This window comes from Galendromus occidentalis, unplaced genomic scaffold (genome assembly GCF_000255335.2).
Source record: "Galendromus occidentalis unplaced genomic scaffold, Mocc_1.1 scf7180000076476, whole genome shotgun sequence".
NCBI lineage: Eukaryota > Metazoa > Arthropoda > Arachnida > Mesostigmata > Phytoseiidae > Galendromus > Galendromus occidentalis.
Window position 1 is genome coordinate 348901 of NW_003804465.1, and position 18950 is coordinate 367850.

Genomic DNA, 18950 nt, shown 5'->3' on the forward strand with positions numbered 1-18950 from the left:
CAGGAGACTCTTCCACTCGTATCGAATTCTGCGTTTCGCGGATCGAGTTTCCGGATTACGATCGGTACCAGTTCTTTAACATGGACTTCCCTGCTAATTACCAGTATCCCAATGAAAACGGCCTCTGTCTTCGAAGTTCGGGGTCCCAGAAAACCCATGTACAATATTAAGCTCGAGTCTCGAGTTGAGGAGCGAGGGTTTGAATCGCTACTGTCCTTGTCGCAATCCTCGATGTCTCGGACTCCGGGAAATCGAGCTCAAGACGGCTTTGCTCCCTTGGAGCTCCAATCTCCGATGAATTCGAGTGCAGTTCCTCTTGCTCTTGTTCCTGTAGAATCGAAGGAGACACTATTCCGTGAGTACCTAGTTGAGAAAGCCCGTAATCTGACGCCTAATACCTTTAATGATTCTTATTGTCTTAAAGCCTAGGGCAGAACTGGTGATGATGACAAGAACCGAAGAACAGAGGTGATTCCGTCGAGAATCTCCGTCGCCGCCATGTGCTCGAAGGCGGCGGTGAAGACTGCGCAACGACTCCGGCCACGAAGACGGCGACAATGATGATGATCATCGTGATTAGGTTTGTCGGTTTGTCAGTGTGTCTGTCACTGAATGGGCGGTGGTGTGACGCGACGCTTCAGAGACCGCCGCCGCCGCCGCTGTCGTCGTCATCGGTGGTGTGAAGACCGTCCACGTCAAGAGCTGAAGGAATCAATCACCAACGACAACGCAAATGCAGCTGCAGCAGCAGCAGTCAGTCACTCAGACAGTCAGATAGCCAACCGAGCAAGCGAGCAGTCAGTCAGTCCGTCCGTCAGTCAGTCAGTCGACAACGTTCACTCTGGCAAGCAGAAATCATCATCATCGCTTCACTCGTGCCAACAGAGTCAGACGAACGACGTGTTGAGCGAACGGAGGAAGAAAATAACCAACCAAAGAATGAACAACTGTCGAAGACTGTTGTTGTCAGCCGTCGTCGTTATCGTCGCCTGGTCGCGAAACAGGGGCGAAAAGAAACTTTCGAATACAAACGTCGACCGCGGCATCAATCAATTGATGCGGCGATCTGTTTTTTGCGGCTATCGATCCACCCATCGTCTTGAAGCGGCCCATTCATCCATCAATCCTTCGAATCGGTTATTATTGATGCACTCGAATCTTGGAAAGACCCTCCTCGTGATTCGCCTCGGGATTTACCGTCTTGTGTATCGAGATGAATTCCTCTATACACAGACTTCAAGCTCGATAGCTTTAGAAGCAGAGTTTAGTGGTTTGGTCTCATTGTTATCCTTCGGAGAGAAGATTCTCCGCCGACGTAAGGGTACACCGAGAAGGGAGCGAGGCAACGAGCCGCGCCGAGAGAGCGAGCATGGTGTTGATGTGTAAGCATCGTCATCGTTGTTGCCGTCTCTCATCTTGAGCTGCTCTTCCTTGCGCTTGATATGTGAGTGAAAGCGCGCGCGTCTGTGTGTGTTCTCTGTTTCAAACGTTCGCGAAACACTCACGCATCGCTCTCCAGGGCAATAGCATCTGTTTGGCTTAAATCACTCATCGGGCATTTCTCCACTTTTCGGGGTCCTCTCCGTTGTCGTTGCCGACGAAAGTTGTGGCTTTTGCCACGACGATCTGTCAGCCGTCAAGCTTCTCCGCCTGACTCGCTGCGCGTCAACCGGACAGCTAGCCCGTCAAACCTGGGTTAAGACCTACCGGAGGGAAAAAGATGGATTCTGCTTACTCAGATAAAACATCTCGACAAGACATCCGAACCAGGATGGACGGGTAGAGGGGGAGGGGGGGTGGTTGTGAGACAAAGCTGGTGAGGAAGGTCCAAGGCTCTGATCATTCGGATCTCTGACTGTGTATTCGTCTGGGGAGTAGCGACTCGGTGGACCCGGGCGTTCGATGGATCACAGAGCTCGCCCTCGAAAAAAACTCAAGCACCATCTCGATAACTACCAGGCCAACACCTGCAATTCAGTTGCTTGTTGATCATCACCCGACGAAACGACGACGCCGACGAGAGTAAAGAGGCGAGAAGAGCTACGGACGGCGTGTCTTTTTGAGTCTATCTGATGATCCGATGCGATCTGATGGTTGGTTTGCATGTCACAGCCACCATCGCGGCTACCACCATCACCACAACAACTACAACAACGGTGGCTGCAGCCCCACCTCTTCTGCCGCCGATAGACGCGGGAACCGAGTTAGAGAGGTGAAGACGTTTTAGACCGCGATTCTGATGAGGACGATCGCGAGCGTGATGATAATCATTCTCGGTGAACAAGCCGACTCGTCCCGTGAATACCCTTCTCGCCGCACGAGAGCGGTTCCCTGGTAGATTCTCGAGAGGCTTGCCGCGCTGATTCGATTGAAATCTCCTCTACGGAGGCGGTCAGATCCTCAGAGGTCACGAGACGCACCTCGAGGTCATTGAGTTCGCCACAATTACTTCTATCACATGTCGAGAATCTCTGAACATGTGCGTAGGTCACCCGTAGGTCCCGTAGGTCACCATCCCTGACTAAAATCTCTCTTGATATAAGTTCCTGGTTTCGATTAGATATTCGCCGCGAGCTCCCGCGGATATTTTCATCGGAGACTGACTATTGGAAATTCCCTGAAATGCGCCCCGGAGATCGACACGGAATATTCTCACAAGGACGCGTCCCCGAATGGCGAGTTCCGCGCTTGGCCAGCTCTCAGGTAGACGGATGGGGAGGGTTTCGGGGCAAGCTGAGGGAAAGCGGCAAAAACCCCGACACACAGAATATCATGGATGGATGGACCGAGCGATGGGCAGAAAGACCGACATACGAACGAATGGAGGGACGGATAGACATAAAGAGAGGAAGACAGAGATGAAGCGGAAAACCGAAAGAGCGCGCGAAAAAGACGACACGCCAGTTTCCCATCAAAACGACAATGAGTGATTGTTGTTGTCGCCGGTGATGGTGCCGTTGATGCTAGTTGTAATGTATTCGGCGGGCCACCATCATCGTTCGTGAAATCATCGTTCGTTCGTGTTGCCGCTATCGTTGGCGGCGGCCTCGGTCCTCGCCCGCCGCCGGTCCAGATGGCTCTTGTACTCCATCATCAGCGATCAATCAATCACCCATCCACCTAATCACTCACACAATCACTCGCTCAAGTATCCAGTGAGTCGCTATGCCAGCCTTCCTGATCCACAGACGCACTCTTTGTTATTCACTCAATGTGTCAGTCGTCGCCAAAGTAATCTATGTAGTGGTCTCCCTGATACGAAGCGTCGCTGCGCCGCCTCGATCCGTAGAACGCGCACAAAAAAGTTCACTCGTTCTTCTACAATATGCCGGCTATTTGTCCCTTAAACGGGTCGACGAACTATTCCTAAACTGTTCGTTGTATCCTAAGACCCGTCCGGGAACGATCCTACGGGCGCTCAGCTGCTCGGTCTCGTTTCGGTCCACTTCGAAAATCTAGAGTTCAAAATTTCGGCCAAAATCGTCACCACCGACCCTCCCCGCATGCGAGATATTTTTACGCGGTGAATTTCATTCCGCCTATCATCCAATTCCGGCGCTGAAACGTGTGAAGGGCACCGATTTTCATTGAACTGTCCTCGGTTTCGTGTACTGCTCGGTGTACCGTGTGCTCCGCGATTCGCTTGGTCAGTTGGTCTCCTGCGACCGAACAAACTGACGAGCGGAAGAATGGACGGGCGAGCGAGCAGGCGGACCGCGGGAGTACAATTGCCAGATGGACAATGATGATCAATCAGAAGCGTCGAGCGTTTCCGCCGCAACCGCCAACGATTTTCTGACAACTGATGGACAACGCATGAAACGTCGACAACGGCGGCGATGAACGACGGTCGACCAAACTTCGCTTTACGGATCCATATTTCACCAAGGCAGCAGCTCACAAACATTGACAGACGCGGGTTTATAGAAAAAAAAACGAAAACACAATCGTCGTGGAGTGACTCTCTCAGGCTCGTTAGATATTTTTGGATCGTTTTGTCACCGAATTCATCAGAACATTCCGACTTCCGCGCTGCGCAGAGCTCGACCTTGGCATTCGATTCGGCACGTCGGCGTCGTTCACCTCCGTACGTTTATCACACATCGGCCGGTGACGACTTTATGGAGCTCCTTGATGCGGCTCCGTGACGTGGACCACCGACTTTGGTTCGGATGCAACGATTCCACTTCAATTTTGAGCGGCCGAAAATCACAAGTCGACATCGTGGGAGATTCGAGAGAAATATATGTATGACGCTGTAGAGCTGGACCGGCTGTCGAGCCTCTCAGAAATTCTCTCCATATGAGGAGCCTGACCAATATAATTCATGCCACAGGGGAAATTCCGGAAAGAAGAGAGATTCCCACTAAGTATGAAGAGCAAGCCGATACATTTTTCGCGTGACTCGCATCAGAGCGGGAGCATCTCCCGGGAAAGCAATCGAGTAGTTTTGAAGAGCATCCCTCATCGATTCCTTGGGTATAGCGCGATGGACTCTATTGACCTCTGCCGGGGTCTGTCGCAACTTCCTCTCCGCTCGGAAAACGTCCGAGAAACTCGCTAAGAACAATACAGCTGAGAATCCTGCTAGTATACGGGTTATACTACTCAAAAGCTCCTTGCCTGCGACGCTGCATGAATCAGTCACTCAGGCGGAGCATCGAGCAATCGACTCAGAGACCGGTCGATGGCATCGACCCACCGATTGACGGGCTTCCGCCTCGGCTGCGTTCTCGTTGTCCCTCTTCCTGTCGTTGCCGGCCGAGTGCAAATGCATAGTGAGTATGATTGGTTTTAAATTAGCACGAGTGTGCTGACGCTGACTTCTGTGGTATCGGCGACGACGGCGGTGATGATGATGATGATAGCGAGCACAATGCTGTATGCAACCTTGTCGGAGTCGTCGTCATCATCATGTAGAAGCTAGATCATCGATTAGATTTGTTCAAACGTGCCAAGTGCGTGCCACATCTCCGACGCTAGTCGAGTTAGAGTGATTCAGAATCACGCCAACAGGGAATCGCTTCTTTTCAGTCGCTCTTTCAGTTCCTCGACCACGCGGCTCGATCGATTCAGTAGGCAGGCTCCTATGGGGCGGCAGGAGCCCACCATGCTGAACTCTCACAGAGAGCAATGAGCTACAACGGCGGAGAATTATTCCGACGAGAAACATGAAGTGATTTTCGGAGTAAGGGGGAGTTCAATCGATGCGAGCGTGATTCACGGCTCAAGGACTGTTCGAATTTCCGATCCGGATATGTTCGAATTGTGATGAAAAGTTCCTCGTATTCGGGGAATTTTTTTGTCGTCGATCAGATCTTCGAATTCTCGCTGTTGCCCAAATTCAGCGGTGTCGATGAATATTCGGGCGGGAAAAACTTTCAAAAATAAATTTGTTTTGGAAAATCGAGCTATTTTTCTCTCTCGCGAAGCTGCTACTTCACTCCGCCAGAGCAGTTTGACGGCAATTGTATGTTTTTGCGCTTTTTTTTCCTGGCGTCTGTCCGTCTCTGTGTCTCTGTGTTCATGTGTGAGTGCCGGGTGAAGTCGGTTGCAAAACGAGCATTTCGGGACTTGACGTAAATTCCCATTACGCTTCGAGGCAGGCAGGCAGGCGGTGCGCTGGTGGCAGATTTGATCGACAGACACGACTGAGACAGGAGGATTTATTCAGAGTTTGACTTCGACTCCAGCTTTTGTTGTCGTTGCTGCTGTTGTCGGTGCCATTTTTCTGACGGCTGACTCGTTGGCAGGTTTGCTGTCTTTCATCGGATCGATCTGATGATCGGGGGAGTCATTTGGTTTTACTTCAATTGTGGGTTGTCTCACGGCGACTATGGCCACCGCACGCCGTCATCATTCATCCCGCCCATTCATCCATCAGTCTAACTATCTATTCGGCTATCTGCATAAGCCGGCGAGTCCCGATCTCTCGATCTGAGCTTTCATCCATCACCGCATCAAAGAATTCATGGAGCAATTATTAGCAGAACTCATGGCCAGTGTTGGTGTCCAGTCGTGCACTGTGTTCGTGAGTGATGATTCCTATGATTTTCACTCCGTCATCGAATGAGCATGAGTTTTTCTTCTCACCACCACGATAAATTCCGATGCGTCGGACAAGACGAGATCCCATTCATAGGAGCATCGATCATCATGTCTGCTCATCAATCGGGTGAGATGCTTCGGAAATCGTTGATTAGCTGGTCCGCGAATTGCGCACTGAACGTTTTTCCCCGCCGACATAGGAGCTCGCAGATGAAAATTGAGTAGCGCGGAAGCGAATCAGACGTCCGTCGCTCATCCGAAACGCCCACGTATGATCATGACGTATCACTCAGACACTGAAAGAATCTACAAAATTTGTATAACATTGTTTACGTTGTGTTTTATCGTTTAATTGGTCCATCAAGGAGACACTCCCTCCATTTTTTTCGCCGAGCAGGCAGGCAGCCAGCTAGCCGCCCGGCCGGTCCGGCAGCAGTCACTGTTCCTTCGAATGCTGGATGTGATTCGGTAATGCGTCCGTTTTTCTTGGGTATCAATTTTTCGGTTTCCGGTTCGAGCGAGGAAACGGCCGGCAAAAATTATCAAAGGTTTGTCAACGCCCGGAGCGACCGGGTCGATTGTGAGCAGTGCTCCGCCAGCGAACATCAGTGCGGACCGAAACGAATCTAGCGACAAAAAATGGAAACAGGAATGAATCGACGACGAACGGGCGCTCCTCCTAACTCAGGAAGCGGAGTAGGCCGTCCGCCACCCCGACACAGAGAAGGACGAGCCGTTCTGCCAAAGCGAGATTAAAACAAAGCGACTCCGGCGGCTAGATGAAATACGGCTCTGCCGAGTCCTTTCGAACTTCCTCGAACTATCGATAGATTCCCACAGGGGTGGCGTGAACGGAGACGTCGATGCCGCCATTTCGAGCCAGAGAGAATTCATCACGAACAGCAAGGAGTCGATGAGGAATCAGTCCTGGAGACAAACCATTCGGACGATTAATCAGAGGTAAAGAGCAAGACCGTGTTGAGAATGTCTACAGCTGCTCTTGGCGACGCGGTTCAGGTCGTTCGAGAGTGACTGGAGTTTCTGTACAGCAAGCGCTCGAGGCTTACTGTGAGACCATCCCTCATGGACTCCTCAGGATTCGGTGGTGGGGGAACCGCTCGGGATCCGTGAAGGAGATCTTCAGACTCAGAAAAACTCGTTCCTTCGCATGTGTGAGTCAGCTGGGCAGAGGCTCGGCTTGATGACTCGTGAAGCTCGCCCGGAGAACTTCCAGAGTTTTTCATGTTGGAGCAAAACATGATAAATGACGGTAGCTCAAAAGTCCACGTAGCCGAATTTCATGCGTATACATTTGATTCTCGGCCAGTGCGTCATTCATTCGCTCAGCCTTTCGGTCACTTTGTCGTTAGTTAGTTAGTCAGTCCGTGCGCCGAACAACAAACGAAAGGACCGTGTGCTTCTCATTCTCGACGAATTCGAGAGCGTCCAATTTGACGGCTTGTTCATCCGGTGCTGTCACGAGAGACCGTTCACGATGTCCAGCTGGAAAAATCCTGCTGACCAGCCGAAAAAGAGAGTGGTGGCAATTCCTCGCTCCGATCCGTCGCAGGATACCGCAACACGAATGATTCCCGGAAAAAAGTTCAGAAATCACTAATCGCTCAGCCGAGTCGTAGGCATGAGAGACTAGCGAATTGAGAGATGTCCGGCTGTCGGAGCGTCGTCGACATGCTCGAGATGAACGACGAGAGCAAGAGACAGACTCGTCCGTCGTCGTTATGGACCACAGTACGCGGAATGTGTGCGTGAGCGCTTGGCGTGTGCGAGCGTGTCTATTCGTGTGTGTGATATCTTATTTTCGGTGGTTGTGTTGGTGTCGGCGGCGGTGGCGGCTGCTGGAAGCGTTAAGTGCTGTCTCAGCTCAGCCGGCTGGCCAGTTGACTGACTGGCCGGTTGGCCAGCTCAGTCGCTCGCTCGTCTGCCAGGCTCGAACAATATGATATTTTAATGAACGCTTCATGCTTTAATTTGATAAATTGCCACTCGTGTCGGAGGGGCCGTCGAGCGAGGCTTCTTCTTTCTCTCAATCTGTCTCGGCCGCCCGCCTGACGCTCGTGCGGCTGCTGCTGGCGTTTCTACGAGCCATCCGCCGTGCTGTTACTGCTGCCGTTACTGCCCACCACCACCACCATCACTGGTATCACAATGAACAACGCATTCCTCGGACCAACGAATGGGCGAGCGACCGAGCAAGCAAGCGAGAGAACGCCACAATAATATTATCATCATTCCGGCTGGCCATCATTAAATTGAATCGCATTATCAAGAATACATTCGAGCGATGGTGTGAGCGGCAGAACTGCGGCTCTCGAGAATGTAGCGAGTCCCACGGAGGTTGCAAACGAGCACTTCAATCGGGTAGTTCGAGTTCCGAGAGAAATGATCTTTGGGACTTGGGAACACTCGTTTCGGATCGGGACAAATTCTCCCGAAATCGCAGTCTCGCCCGCAAAACACTGCGCCTCGCAAATCATATTCTCCTCGGATCTCCAGTGGTATTCCAGGCTCAGCATCATGGTGTCTATTGAGCCCTTTTTTTGCTTTGACAGACTCGACTTGCGAACGATTCCTCCTCGACCAGGATTAGGTATCATACTTTCTAGATTTGTACACACTTGATCCAATACCCTATTCCATGAGAAAAGAGATGCCGTCAGCCACGCTCGACGACCGTCGAGGCTCATCGAACTTCCACGGAGCTCCGTCGAATCTCTAGAACGCTCTGTGACGGATTCGCCACGCTTTGAGACTGATCACTGACAGGAATAAATTCTTGAGCTCGGGATACGAATTTCCTCTGACCCGGAGCCTCGTCCATCTTTTGAATCGGAAGTCACGTTCACAGATCACAAGAATAATTCTCGTCAGAAACTCATTCGGACGACGAGGGCGTCAAGTGAATGAAATCGACGGATCTTTCCGCGGAATCAGCAAAGCATCCTACCAGCGATTCCTTCCTTGTGATTCATCGCCTTTGGCGAGGAGGCGTTCGCATACTTTTCATATATTTTGAGACTTCCCGCTGAACTGAATCCGGGACTGGACCGGGCCGAAGTGTACTTTTAATTTAATTTTATTTCAATTCATTTTTTTCCAGTGAGTGAGACAATGTTTAATTCCTGAGCTCCGATTCGGAGTGAGAATGTCTGATATCGATGGAAACAGTCATGAATGAGTCAGTCACTATGCCTGTGATGCTCTTCGTCAAAATTCGCTCATGATCAGTTTCGGAAAGCGACAGATGCGTCATGCTGAATTCCAAATCAGATCAAATTACTGAACAGACGAAAAATATCAAATGACTCGCATGCCGCGAAAACGAGCACGGCGAACCCTAGTCCCGTGGAAGTGCGCATGGCTTCGGCGGCGCCGCCCAGCGTCAGAATTCGCGCTGAGAATACAAGTGGAGTAAGTGACTTCTGAAAAACGACTGTCCCACGGCTGCTCGATTCGATTACGATCTTCGTCGCCTTTTCCACCAACACCATTCCTACCACGCGCAGCCCTCCCGCCCGTCCGTTCATCCGTCAGTCCGCCCGCCCGCCCGCTCGGTCGCTCACTCATCCGACCGACTGACTGATAGACGGATTTACAGACCGGCGGGCAAGTAGGCAGGCAGGCCGGCAGGCAGTCAAGTAAGCAAGTTTGAGCTGTCACACAGACCGTAAATAGTTCTCGAAACGCACATCGATGAAACTCTTCGTTGGCACGGTAGTAACTCCCTGATGGCGGAGAGAGATGTGTCCATCATCGCGCGCATGAATCTTATACGTTGGCAGGCCGTAAATCGAGCCCCGATTAGAAATTGGTTTACCCACCAGCATCGTTCTGCAGGCGCTCGGTCCCTCCAGCGGCGTCGTAGGCTCGGCCGACCGGACACGGACAACTGGGCCAAAAACCAACTGGGCCAAAAACCAACTGGGCCAAAATCAACTGGGCAAATGAGCCAACTGGGCCAAAACCAACTGGGCAAATGAACGAACTGGGCCAAAACCAACTGGGCCAAAACCAACTGGGCAAGACTGAATCGGACCGGGAAATAGGTTTCGATTGGAAATGCCCTCTGTTCGGAAACTATGATTAGGAATTCGGAAAAAGGGGTGATCTTTACCTAAATTAAAAACTCATGTTTTGTCTTCTTTAAATCAATCGCTGTGACACTTGACTCTTTTGTGCCATCATGTGAGCGCTCTGTCTTTCTCGGCCCTTCGGTTATTCGCTCGCCCAGCGACCCAGTTTTATTGCGCGAAAACTACCAACGACCGTGGTGGTAGTTCGCTTGCTGTTGAGGACTGGGGAGCGAAACTACGCGTCCATGAGGAAATTGTGAGCTATGCCTCGGAGGTATTCTACATGCTGTAGATGTTCGGCACGCTCGACCACTCCCAGGATTCGCTCGTCTGCACGAACGTACTTGGTCCTTTTTGTTGGAGGAGCACCGCCGGCTACGAATGATTCGACTTGTAGGTCACGGCCTTTTTGGACTTTCTTAAGCCCGTCGATGAACTTCCAAATTGTCGGATGCTGTATCCCGAATTCAACCTGGAGTCTGCGATGTGCCGCCTCCGCATAGTTATTCGTGCGGGCTTCTCCGTCGAGCGTTCTCTGGTATACTGACCACATCTCGACCGGGAACTGCGGTGTTCTCCGGTCTACGGTACCGTCGGCTCGGATCCGGTTCATACGCCCTATGTAAATGTCCTCGAAATAGTTGAGAACTGGAATCAACTCTTCCGGCAATACAGGCGAAAGCTCCGCGACTGCATTATCTAACTCTGACGGCGGAACGAATGCCAAAGCAGCTATCATTCGGGCTTTCAGTGCGAAGTCGTCATCGTTGGTATAGCGACTCCAAAGACCTTCCTGAGCTACGCGTAGTTTGATGTTCTTCACCAAGTGGAAGAAGCATCCCTGAATGCGTGTTTCGGGCGGGAAGCAAGCCCTGACCGCAATCATCATGGCCCGCTCGTAGTCCATGACCACGCTGGCGGGACAGAGGGCCGGCCAAGCCTCTTTCAAGAGATTCAGCATCCGAGTGTACGATTCGGCTGCTTTGTCTGGGAGCAACGCGTAGGCGACGGGCACAACGCACTGAGCTCGCTCGGCCAGAACTACGAACACCTGTCAATTGAATCCGAGTTTCAATAATCAGGAGCTTGAAATTGTTTCAATAAGACATTCGATCATTCTGGAATCGACCAATAGAGACCTGTGAGAATTGCGGCGGCGCGAGACTGAAAGTTCCATCGACATACAATTTGTCGACGAGGCCGATCCAGGAGCTCGACGATTCTCTGCCGAATACCAAGATCCGATTCGGATCTCCGACGCCGCTGTCCGCCACCAGGAAATTTTCAGAAACGCCCGGCTCGCTCTCATAGATCCTGTACGCTTCGGGTATGACAATGGAACCGCGAGAGTCCGGATTCGATGGAGCCGCAGAGCGGGCGTTCCGATGACGATTGATGAGACGAGAAATCGACTGGGGTCGATTCATGCGACCGAGCGTAGCCGTCGTCGCTGTGACCAAAGCCGTGTTAATCAAGGAGGAAGGTGCCTCACTTGTTTCTTCGCAACGTCGTTTGATCGTCGAGGTGATTTTGGCGACCTCTACACCTGAGGGATCTGGCGGATCAGAGTGGATGCCACTTGTGCGGATAACTTCCCGCGTACTCATCAGAGTATAAGCTCTCGCCTTGCATGGAATCGGTGCGGTTTTGTACATACACCGCCAAGACTGCAAGCCGCTCTTCAGGACGTATGCTTTGACAAAGAGATGGCCATCGTGGGCCAATTTCTCCTGACCTCTCCGACTCGTAACGCCCGAAGTGGATTCCATTTCTCATCGAGCTGGTGATAATTATAGAAAAGAAAGAGACTAGTTGATTTTGAAAGGAAGCAGCTGGGATTATGCGAATACAATTTAATTTTCTGACGACGATCTTTATCCTATTCCACGTTGCGCCCAGATGAGTCGATCGAACATACTTGACAATATGGAACTAGAGTCTATCCTTATCGGGAGGTCCACCAGTCGATCACAAATACTCTCCTCACTTCAACAACAAACAAAAGCGGGGAGAGATCGACGTCGGATCTTCGTGCGACCAAGTCAAGTCGCGAGCTGCCGTGCGAGCGACATCCCCTCAACTCACTTTACAGCTTAAAGGCGTCTCTCGATGGTCGCCAATATGAGCTCGGTATTGTCTCCGATCGTGTCTGTTCGTGTCTGTTGGGTCTTTGGCCCAATTTGTTCTTGGCCCAGTTGGTTTTTGGCCCAGTTGGTTTTTTGCCCAGTTGGTTTCTTGCCCAGTTGGTTTTTGGCCCAGTTGGTTCTTGGCCCAGTTGGTTTTGGCCCAGTTGTCCTGTACCGCGGCCGACGACAACCTTGTTCAAAACTTCCAGGGCAAGCTCCAATGGCAAAGAAGCCCAGTCCAGCGGTGACGGTGGTGGTTAAGTTAGAGTTTAGCCCATTCGTTCCTGTCCTAATGGACAACACGTCACGTCACTGACGTTAACGCGGAACGATCCATTGTCATTCGCGTAGCAGGTGGCAAATTGTCCTCCGCTTCGTTGCGTGTATATTCTATTCCTAACATGTGCGTTGATTACGTGTCTTCTTATGCATGTTCGGAACCTTGTGGGAGACCGAGGTCCGGATCCAATCAAAATTTTTTACACGGAGCTCAACTTCCTCTATCGATGAACGCTCCTCAGCGATTGCTAAGGTGGGCGATTGTCGCTTTGGGCGACATCGTTTCCGCAGAAGTTCTGTCGGAATAATGTCTGTGCTTACGGTAGAAGACTCCATGCGGTCGATGATCAGAAATGATCAATTGATGCACCGCCCCATGAATCACGTCGTCATTCTGTAACTCGACTTTAAGATACAAACCATATTGATATCCTGAGGTCGGTCCCTCTCGCAATGTCTGCGCACGCCGTACTCGTCTGTTCGTCCATTCATCTCGCTGTCTGGGACGTCAAGCAATTACGAGTGTCCTCGGAATGTCAAACGTGACATCAGAAGTCTACAGGTTATCATGATCATGTTACACGCTCCCGCTGCTTCGGCTAATATTCCAATAGCAGTCCATCTTCTCGCCCGCTGTCGGGCTTTATCATTCGCATCAATATGTGGCTCATGGTTACAATCATGACCCCTGTTCATGCATCTCTCAATCTAGGGAGTATTAGGAATCGGCGGCTCATGTCCTAAAGATATTTTGGTGGGTCTGGAAATCCTCCCGTAAATCATCCGGAAGCGTCATTCGAGCTTGCCTGAACACGCTGCGATGGCAGTAATCGAGATCGTTATGAAAGGAACAACAAATATAATCAGTCGATGAGGAAATAGATTCAAGAATCTGAACCCCATGGTTCGCGGTCGTTGGCGATTTGAGATCTTCATGCTCTGCTTCTTGCCCAGTTTGGTGAGCCTTGAGGAGTTCTGAAGTAGAAAAGGAGGCTAGCGAACAGAATTTAGTCTTCATCAAGCAGAAAACTCGATTTAGCCAGCCGTGAGACGCGCCACAGACGAGGCGGTGGATAGTCTGCCCGAACAGGAAAACAGTCAGTTGAGCGACAAGCGTTTTTCATTCTTAATCCCCACGTAGTTTAGTCGCTTGCTGAAGTGATAAATTACTTTAATTATTTTATTTAGATTTTCTTCTCGGGAACCCCCAAGAAACATTTCTGCTGGCGAGGATTTTTTGCCTGTTTCTTCTAAGTCTGGTTTGTCTGCTCCCCGCCTCGAGTCTAATGGAGACACGAGCTCTGCATCTAATTATTTGTCCCTGGAATGTTCCGTACTCATGGTTCCCATCCCCGAGCGAAGTCAAGGTAAGTGTCCGGTCCCTTTCTTCATCGATAGTTCAGCGCAGCTCTAGCCCGGCAGTTGTTTTGAGTGCCCCATGGGACCTCATCTTCAGGCCGAACACCCACAGTCACACTCTGGTCAGCGATATTCTACTCGGTCAGAATGAGCGCTCAGGCGGTTTGGCTCAGACGACCTTCGTCATTGTTTCTCTCTGCAGTTTTCACTCATTATTCCGTTCCCCCGAGCTTCCGGTATGGTTTCGCTGGGGGTGATTTGAGATCTTCAGGCAAAAGAAGCCATAAACGCCGAATCAGAGACGGAAACACGCTTCGCCAGACGAGTCGATGAACCTCCGCAGAGAAGATTTATGCACTCTTTTGGCACGGCTATTTTTTTATTCCTCTTCATCTCCGTCACTGATGCCTCTTCATCTCCGTCACTTCAGCACTCAGTAAGCCGTCAACAACGAGCATTCTATGTCGGAAAACTGAGCATCACCCGGGGGCGGGCTCGGTGGTGTAAGTCGCGGAAAGCGGTCGCACCATTCCAAGAGTCACCGAAGAGGCGAGGTCCCGACCGAATTGAGACAGAGAATGCTCGCATGATGAACTCGATTATTCTCCATTATTCTTTGGATTTCTCGCTCAAAGTGAGGTCATACGAAGAGTGTCTGCCCCTCTTCCCCGCATTGCGCAAATACGTACAACTGAATTGGGAATGAATTTTTTTTCCTCATTCGGAAGGAGATGAGAATAGGATGCGCAGCGACTCGATCAAAGAATTGAATTCAAGATTGTAATCAAATATCAACATTTCGCTTTTATTTACAAACAAATCCCCCTCAAGTCTCCCCGCATTTCCCCAGCTGGATCATTCTTCTCCGGATGGGAGCTTGCATAAATAAAGGTTTTCTGTTCACGCGTGTTCGGACTGCGCGATTCACCATTCTTTTACATAAATCCACTTCCTCTGGAAGGAGCCACAGCCATCACCCATCACTGATAGAATCTTTGGGGTAATCTTCAGATAATCGTTCCCGTCTTCATCATCAGGGTGAGAAGATTAGGAGAAGCGGCGTTGAGATCGTTGAGATCTCGACCGAGACGTTCAGATGATTACTCTCAGGATGCCCATTGCCGGAACCGCTCATAAGATCCCTTCCAGAGATCGTGGACTGGAGTCGATATATTCCCATCGGAAGACCTTGACAGCCTCGACACCGGATGCAAGAGTCAGGAGCATTTTGTTGCCGTGCCGGCCTAGTATGTACATTGTATTTCACACATGGCTGTCCGAGCAGCCCTCAGACTTTTTGTTGTGGGTCCAGAGAGGACTCTTCAGAATTCTTCTCAAACATGATCATCCACTTTTCGTCAGTTCCATTGGTGAGCTACCAGGTCCATCGTTATCCGAACTCACCCCATCCCCTCGCCGGGATGTAGGTAAACATGAGACACCGAGGATAATAATTGTGGTCACTTCGCGTCGTATTGCATTCTCCGGACTCCAAATCGACGATTCTTCGACTACACGATCCACACGCGGCTGCCCGATCACTTGAAAATGGCTGTGATCAATTGCCGACGCTTCAGAAATTCTTCCCTCCAGAAATTTCTGTTCTAGAGCACCGGGAACGATGTTAAGCGCCGCTTCTGTAGCTCATTGGTCCGACTGACAGATTCACTGTCCTTCTGTCTGTCTGCCCGCTTGACGGACTGATTGATTGACTGACTGTGTGACTGACTGCTGCCGGCCAGAAACCAAGAGAGAGAGAGGAAGTAAGCTTGATTGAGCAAAAAGTCCACGAGCGTCTATTGAGCTTTGATGAACGTCTTCACTCTTCGCCGAAAGCATGTTCTTGAGCTGAGGGTACACCGTCTTCTCTCTGAGCCTCCATTGATGCCCGACCGTTCTCGGGCAGCCAAACCAACTGTCCATCAAATAAACAGTCAATCAATCAGCCGGTCAGTCAGTCACTCAGCGATCGCTGTGACTGCCTGTCCCTTCGTCTGTGGCAGCACGTCGATCCCGTACCCGTGTGAGATGGTCATCGCCTCACGGCAGCGCCTCGAAAAGATCTCCGCCTCGTAGAGAGGACACCTGTCTGACTAAATTAGGCGTTTTTAGCGTTTGAAATCATCACATGCTTTGGTTTTAGCGCTGGTGACGTGGAGGGAGCGTCGTTGCTCAGGGGTTCGCTCGGGTCCTCCTTCCGGAGAGCTCAATGACCATCATCGTTCATCCGATGGTCGCAACTCGTAATCTCGACCACGGCCCCGGCGATCGCTGTCGTACGAGCGTCCCCGATGCGATCACCAACAAATCATAGCAGCGTAGGCGTCGAGCTCGACCCCCTCGCTCACGGGTGAACTGGAGGTCCGAGACGTTGTCCGTAGAGGGCGGCGTAGGGATTGTAGAACATTGAAAGGGCGCTCGGGTGGGGTGGCAGTGCTCCGAATGGCGATCCTGGAAAACCCGGAATGCTTGGTGGCGTCGATGTCATTGTCGTGGTGGTTGCCGTCGAAGTCATCGTTGAGCTTTTACTGTACGGATGATATCTGGACGAGCTTATCGGACTAATCGACGGCGAGGGGTAGCTACGTCTCAATGAAGCCGCAGCGGCGGCCGAAGACACCGTCGTGGGGGGTGGAGGCGGCAATGGGGGGGTTGTCGCCGCGCTGAATGGTAGAGTTGGTGGACTGAGCAATGGTGGGGGCAAGTCACCGGGCAGGGTTGTGTGCGTTCGCAAGTGGGACAATAACTCCTCGGACGAGTTGAAGCGTTTACCACAATACGAATCGCCGACCATCCAACTGCAGACGTTCGGTCTTGCACCGAGAGGCGTAGGGAAAAGCCCCGTCGATCCATGAAGACCGGGGAGCATCGGAATGGCGGGAGGTACCACGCGTTCATGGGTGCACTGACTACATCCAGAAGGACACGGGGCCAGTTGAGCGGATTGCATCGAGAGCTGACAGCTGGTGCAGAACGGGTCGCGGCATACCGGAACGAGACTGGTTCCACCGGACGGCGTTTTCACTCTCGCGTAGCCTGCGTACGGTGACAAGCCCGGATAAGGTAGTCCCTTGAAGTCGAGCGGAGGCATATGACCCGAAAGGTGAGACGCGGCTCCGAGCGGATTCAAGCCCTTATACGCCAGGGTCAACGCAGCTAAACTGTCTTTGGTATGATCCCTCGAAAGGTCGACGAGACCTGGGTAACCCAGACCCGTGAGCGTCGTGCTTGCCGACGTGACTGTAGAACCACTTGTGCTGGTGGACGACGAGATCGATATTGGCGTGTCGCCTTTGCTAGGGGTGGATTTGCCTTTGTCACTCTTCTCGGAGACGGCCGGAGACGTCCGCGGTGACTTCTGACTCAGGGGACTGCTTCGCTTGTCGTCATTATTCGTTGACGCGTCGGATCGCGGTGAAGTTGAGCTTTTCTTGAGATCGTAAGGCTTGAACGCTGGCTTGTTGTCGTCGAGCGACGAGCTCGACGAACTCGACGACCCTACGAAACTTGAGAAAGCATCCGTTTTCTTCGAAATGCTAGTGTTGCTGTGGTTATCGTTCGATGACTTTTTCGACTTGTCGACGGCAAGCATCGGTTTATTGTTGGGACTGTCCATGCCGATGTTGCTACAGGTCTGTGCCAGAAGCGCCAGAGGGCTCTTCTTCGCATCCAACTGCAAAGAGCAAGAAACGCATCGTTAACCTAGGGTCTGGGATTCGCTTTCGATCAGCTTGATTCTTTGTTCCATACGGGAAGGTGTCCCGATTCTTTCCCCTCGTCCATCTTTGGAGACTCAACCCTCGAGCTACCGACAAGTTTTTCTTCCTCGGATCCCGACTCCGGTTGGAATCTCGATTTTGATATGTCTTTTCTGAGTCGAAGGAGACCGCGCGACTATACTACTATCCCGATCCGAGCGTCGTCGTTGATCGGAGAAACCTACCGTTGTGGGCAAGGGAGACAGATAGTCGGGCCTCAAGTACTGATTCGGGTTCGGAGTCAACATGTTGTCGTATGTCGACTTGAACATCTACGATGAAACCAAGCACAAAACAGAAATCCACAGATGAGCAAAAACTAGATATATCCACACTACACCAAGCGTTGAATTTATCCTTAGACTGGGGCACACATTGCGGAGTTTGTCCAGAGTTCGCTCACTACACACAATTTCTATTCCACGGCGTAGAATCACAAGTGAATTCGTCTAGGTTGATGCCTCGCTCACGAACGACCAGTCATTGGAGGAGGCCGATAGACTGGCGGGCGTAGGAGATGTCAGACAAAGTCAATGCTCTTCGGGAAAATCACAAGATTTCAGCCAGATGGTCAGAAAGATTACAAATCGTGAATCTGAGAGAACTTGGTCAGCTGGTTGGGAAGTATCGATAGTATCCGGGTGATCGACCGACGTCCATCAGTCAGACCCACGATGTGTGCCAGCGACTCTCTGATCCTGGCTTGCTGCGAGCGTAGCCAGCCCGCCCTCACCCGAAAGGTGAGGGTCGATGGGAGAGTGCGAAGGGATGAGAGTAGACTAGCTTTTTGGGTGAGGGCAACATGTACGATGCATGGTGTTAAAATGAGAGAGGGCACCCTATTGAAAGCCAGAAGTTGTGTATTTCGCGGATCCTCCTCGTTCTTCTTCGTTTTCTTCTCTTTGCTCGCTCACTCGGCTGCCTGCTCCGGTCGTCGTCGTCGAGTGGCGGCTGGTTCTGTCATCTTTTACAGCGGCTGCGGCGGCCGTGGAGAAAGAGCGGCTGATGCTGCCGCCGCGGCGAGCCATCCATCTTCGCTGTCGGCTGTCAGAGTGCCAATCACCAATGATTTATTTAGCCATCCAATCTATCCTTCCCAGCGGCAGGAACCAACCAGGCAGTCAGTCAACGACGAGCGATGAGGGGGAAAACTCTGCTGCTTGTCTGCCTGCCTGAGTGCTTGACTGACTGACTGACTGACTGCCTGCATGGTAGGATCGATACCGGTGGCCCGTGCTGTTGTAGCTCCTTCTTCTTGTTCTCCGTCGTGCCGCTGTTGATTCTGACGG

General features: G+C 51.5%; 2 protein-coding genes across 2 annotated transcripts; both read right to left on the bottom strand.

The window, feature by feature from the left end:
• Positions 1-10374: 10374 nt before the first annotated feature.
• On the bottom strand, positions 10375-11908 carry LOC100897617 (uncharacterized). Its single transcript, XM_018642021.1, has 2 exons — positions 11765-11908; positions 10375-11190 (listed from the first exon to the last, which is right to left on the bottom strand). Exons 1-2 carry the CDS (start codon positions 11906-11908, stop codon positions 10375-10377), a joined length of 960 nt encoding a protein of 319 aa, XP_018497537.1.
• A 4056-nt stretch (positions 11909-15964) lies between these two features.
• On the bottom strand, positions 15965-18331 carry noc (zinc finger protein no ocelli). Its single transcript, XM_003739270.2, has 2 exons — positions 17847-18331; positions 15965-17576 (listed from the first exon to the last, which is right to left on the bottom strand). The coding sequence occupies exons 1-2, from the start codon at positions 17931-17933 to the stop codon at positions 16248-16250; spliced, it is 1416 nt and encodes a 471-aa protein (XP_003739318.1). The 5' UTR covers positions 17934-18331; the 3' UTR covers positions 15965-16247.
• Between the last annotated feature and the right edge of the window lie 619 nt (positions 18332-18950).

Excerpts from the sequence above, each read along its gene's own strand:
- noc (XM_003739270.2), bottom strand. The coding sequence starts at position 17,933 with ATGTTCAAGTCGACATACGACAACATGTTGACTCCGAACCCGAATCAG. Across the intron at positions 17,577-17,846 it reads TGTCTCCCTTGCCCACAACG|TTGGATGCGAAGAAGAGCCC; the intron begins GTAGGTTTCTCC and ends TGCTCTTTGCAG.
- LOC100897617 (XM_018642021.1), bottom strand. The coding sequence starts at position 11,908 with ATGGAATCCACTTCGGGCGTTACGAGTCGGAGAGGTCAGGAGAAATTG. Across the intron at positions 11,191-11,764 it reads CCGCACCGATTCCATGCAAG|GTGTTCGTAGTTCTGGCCGA; the intron begins GCGAGAGCTTAT and ends TTCAATTGACAG.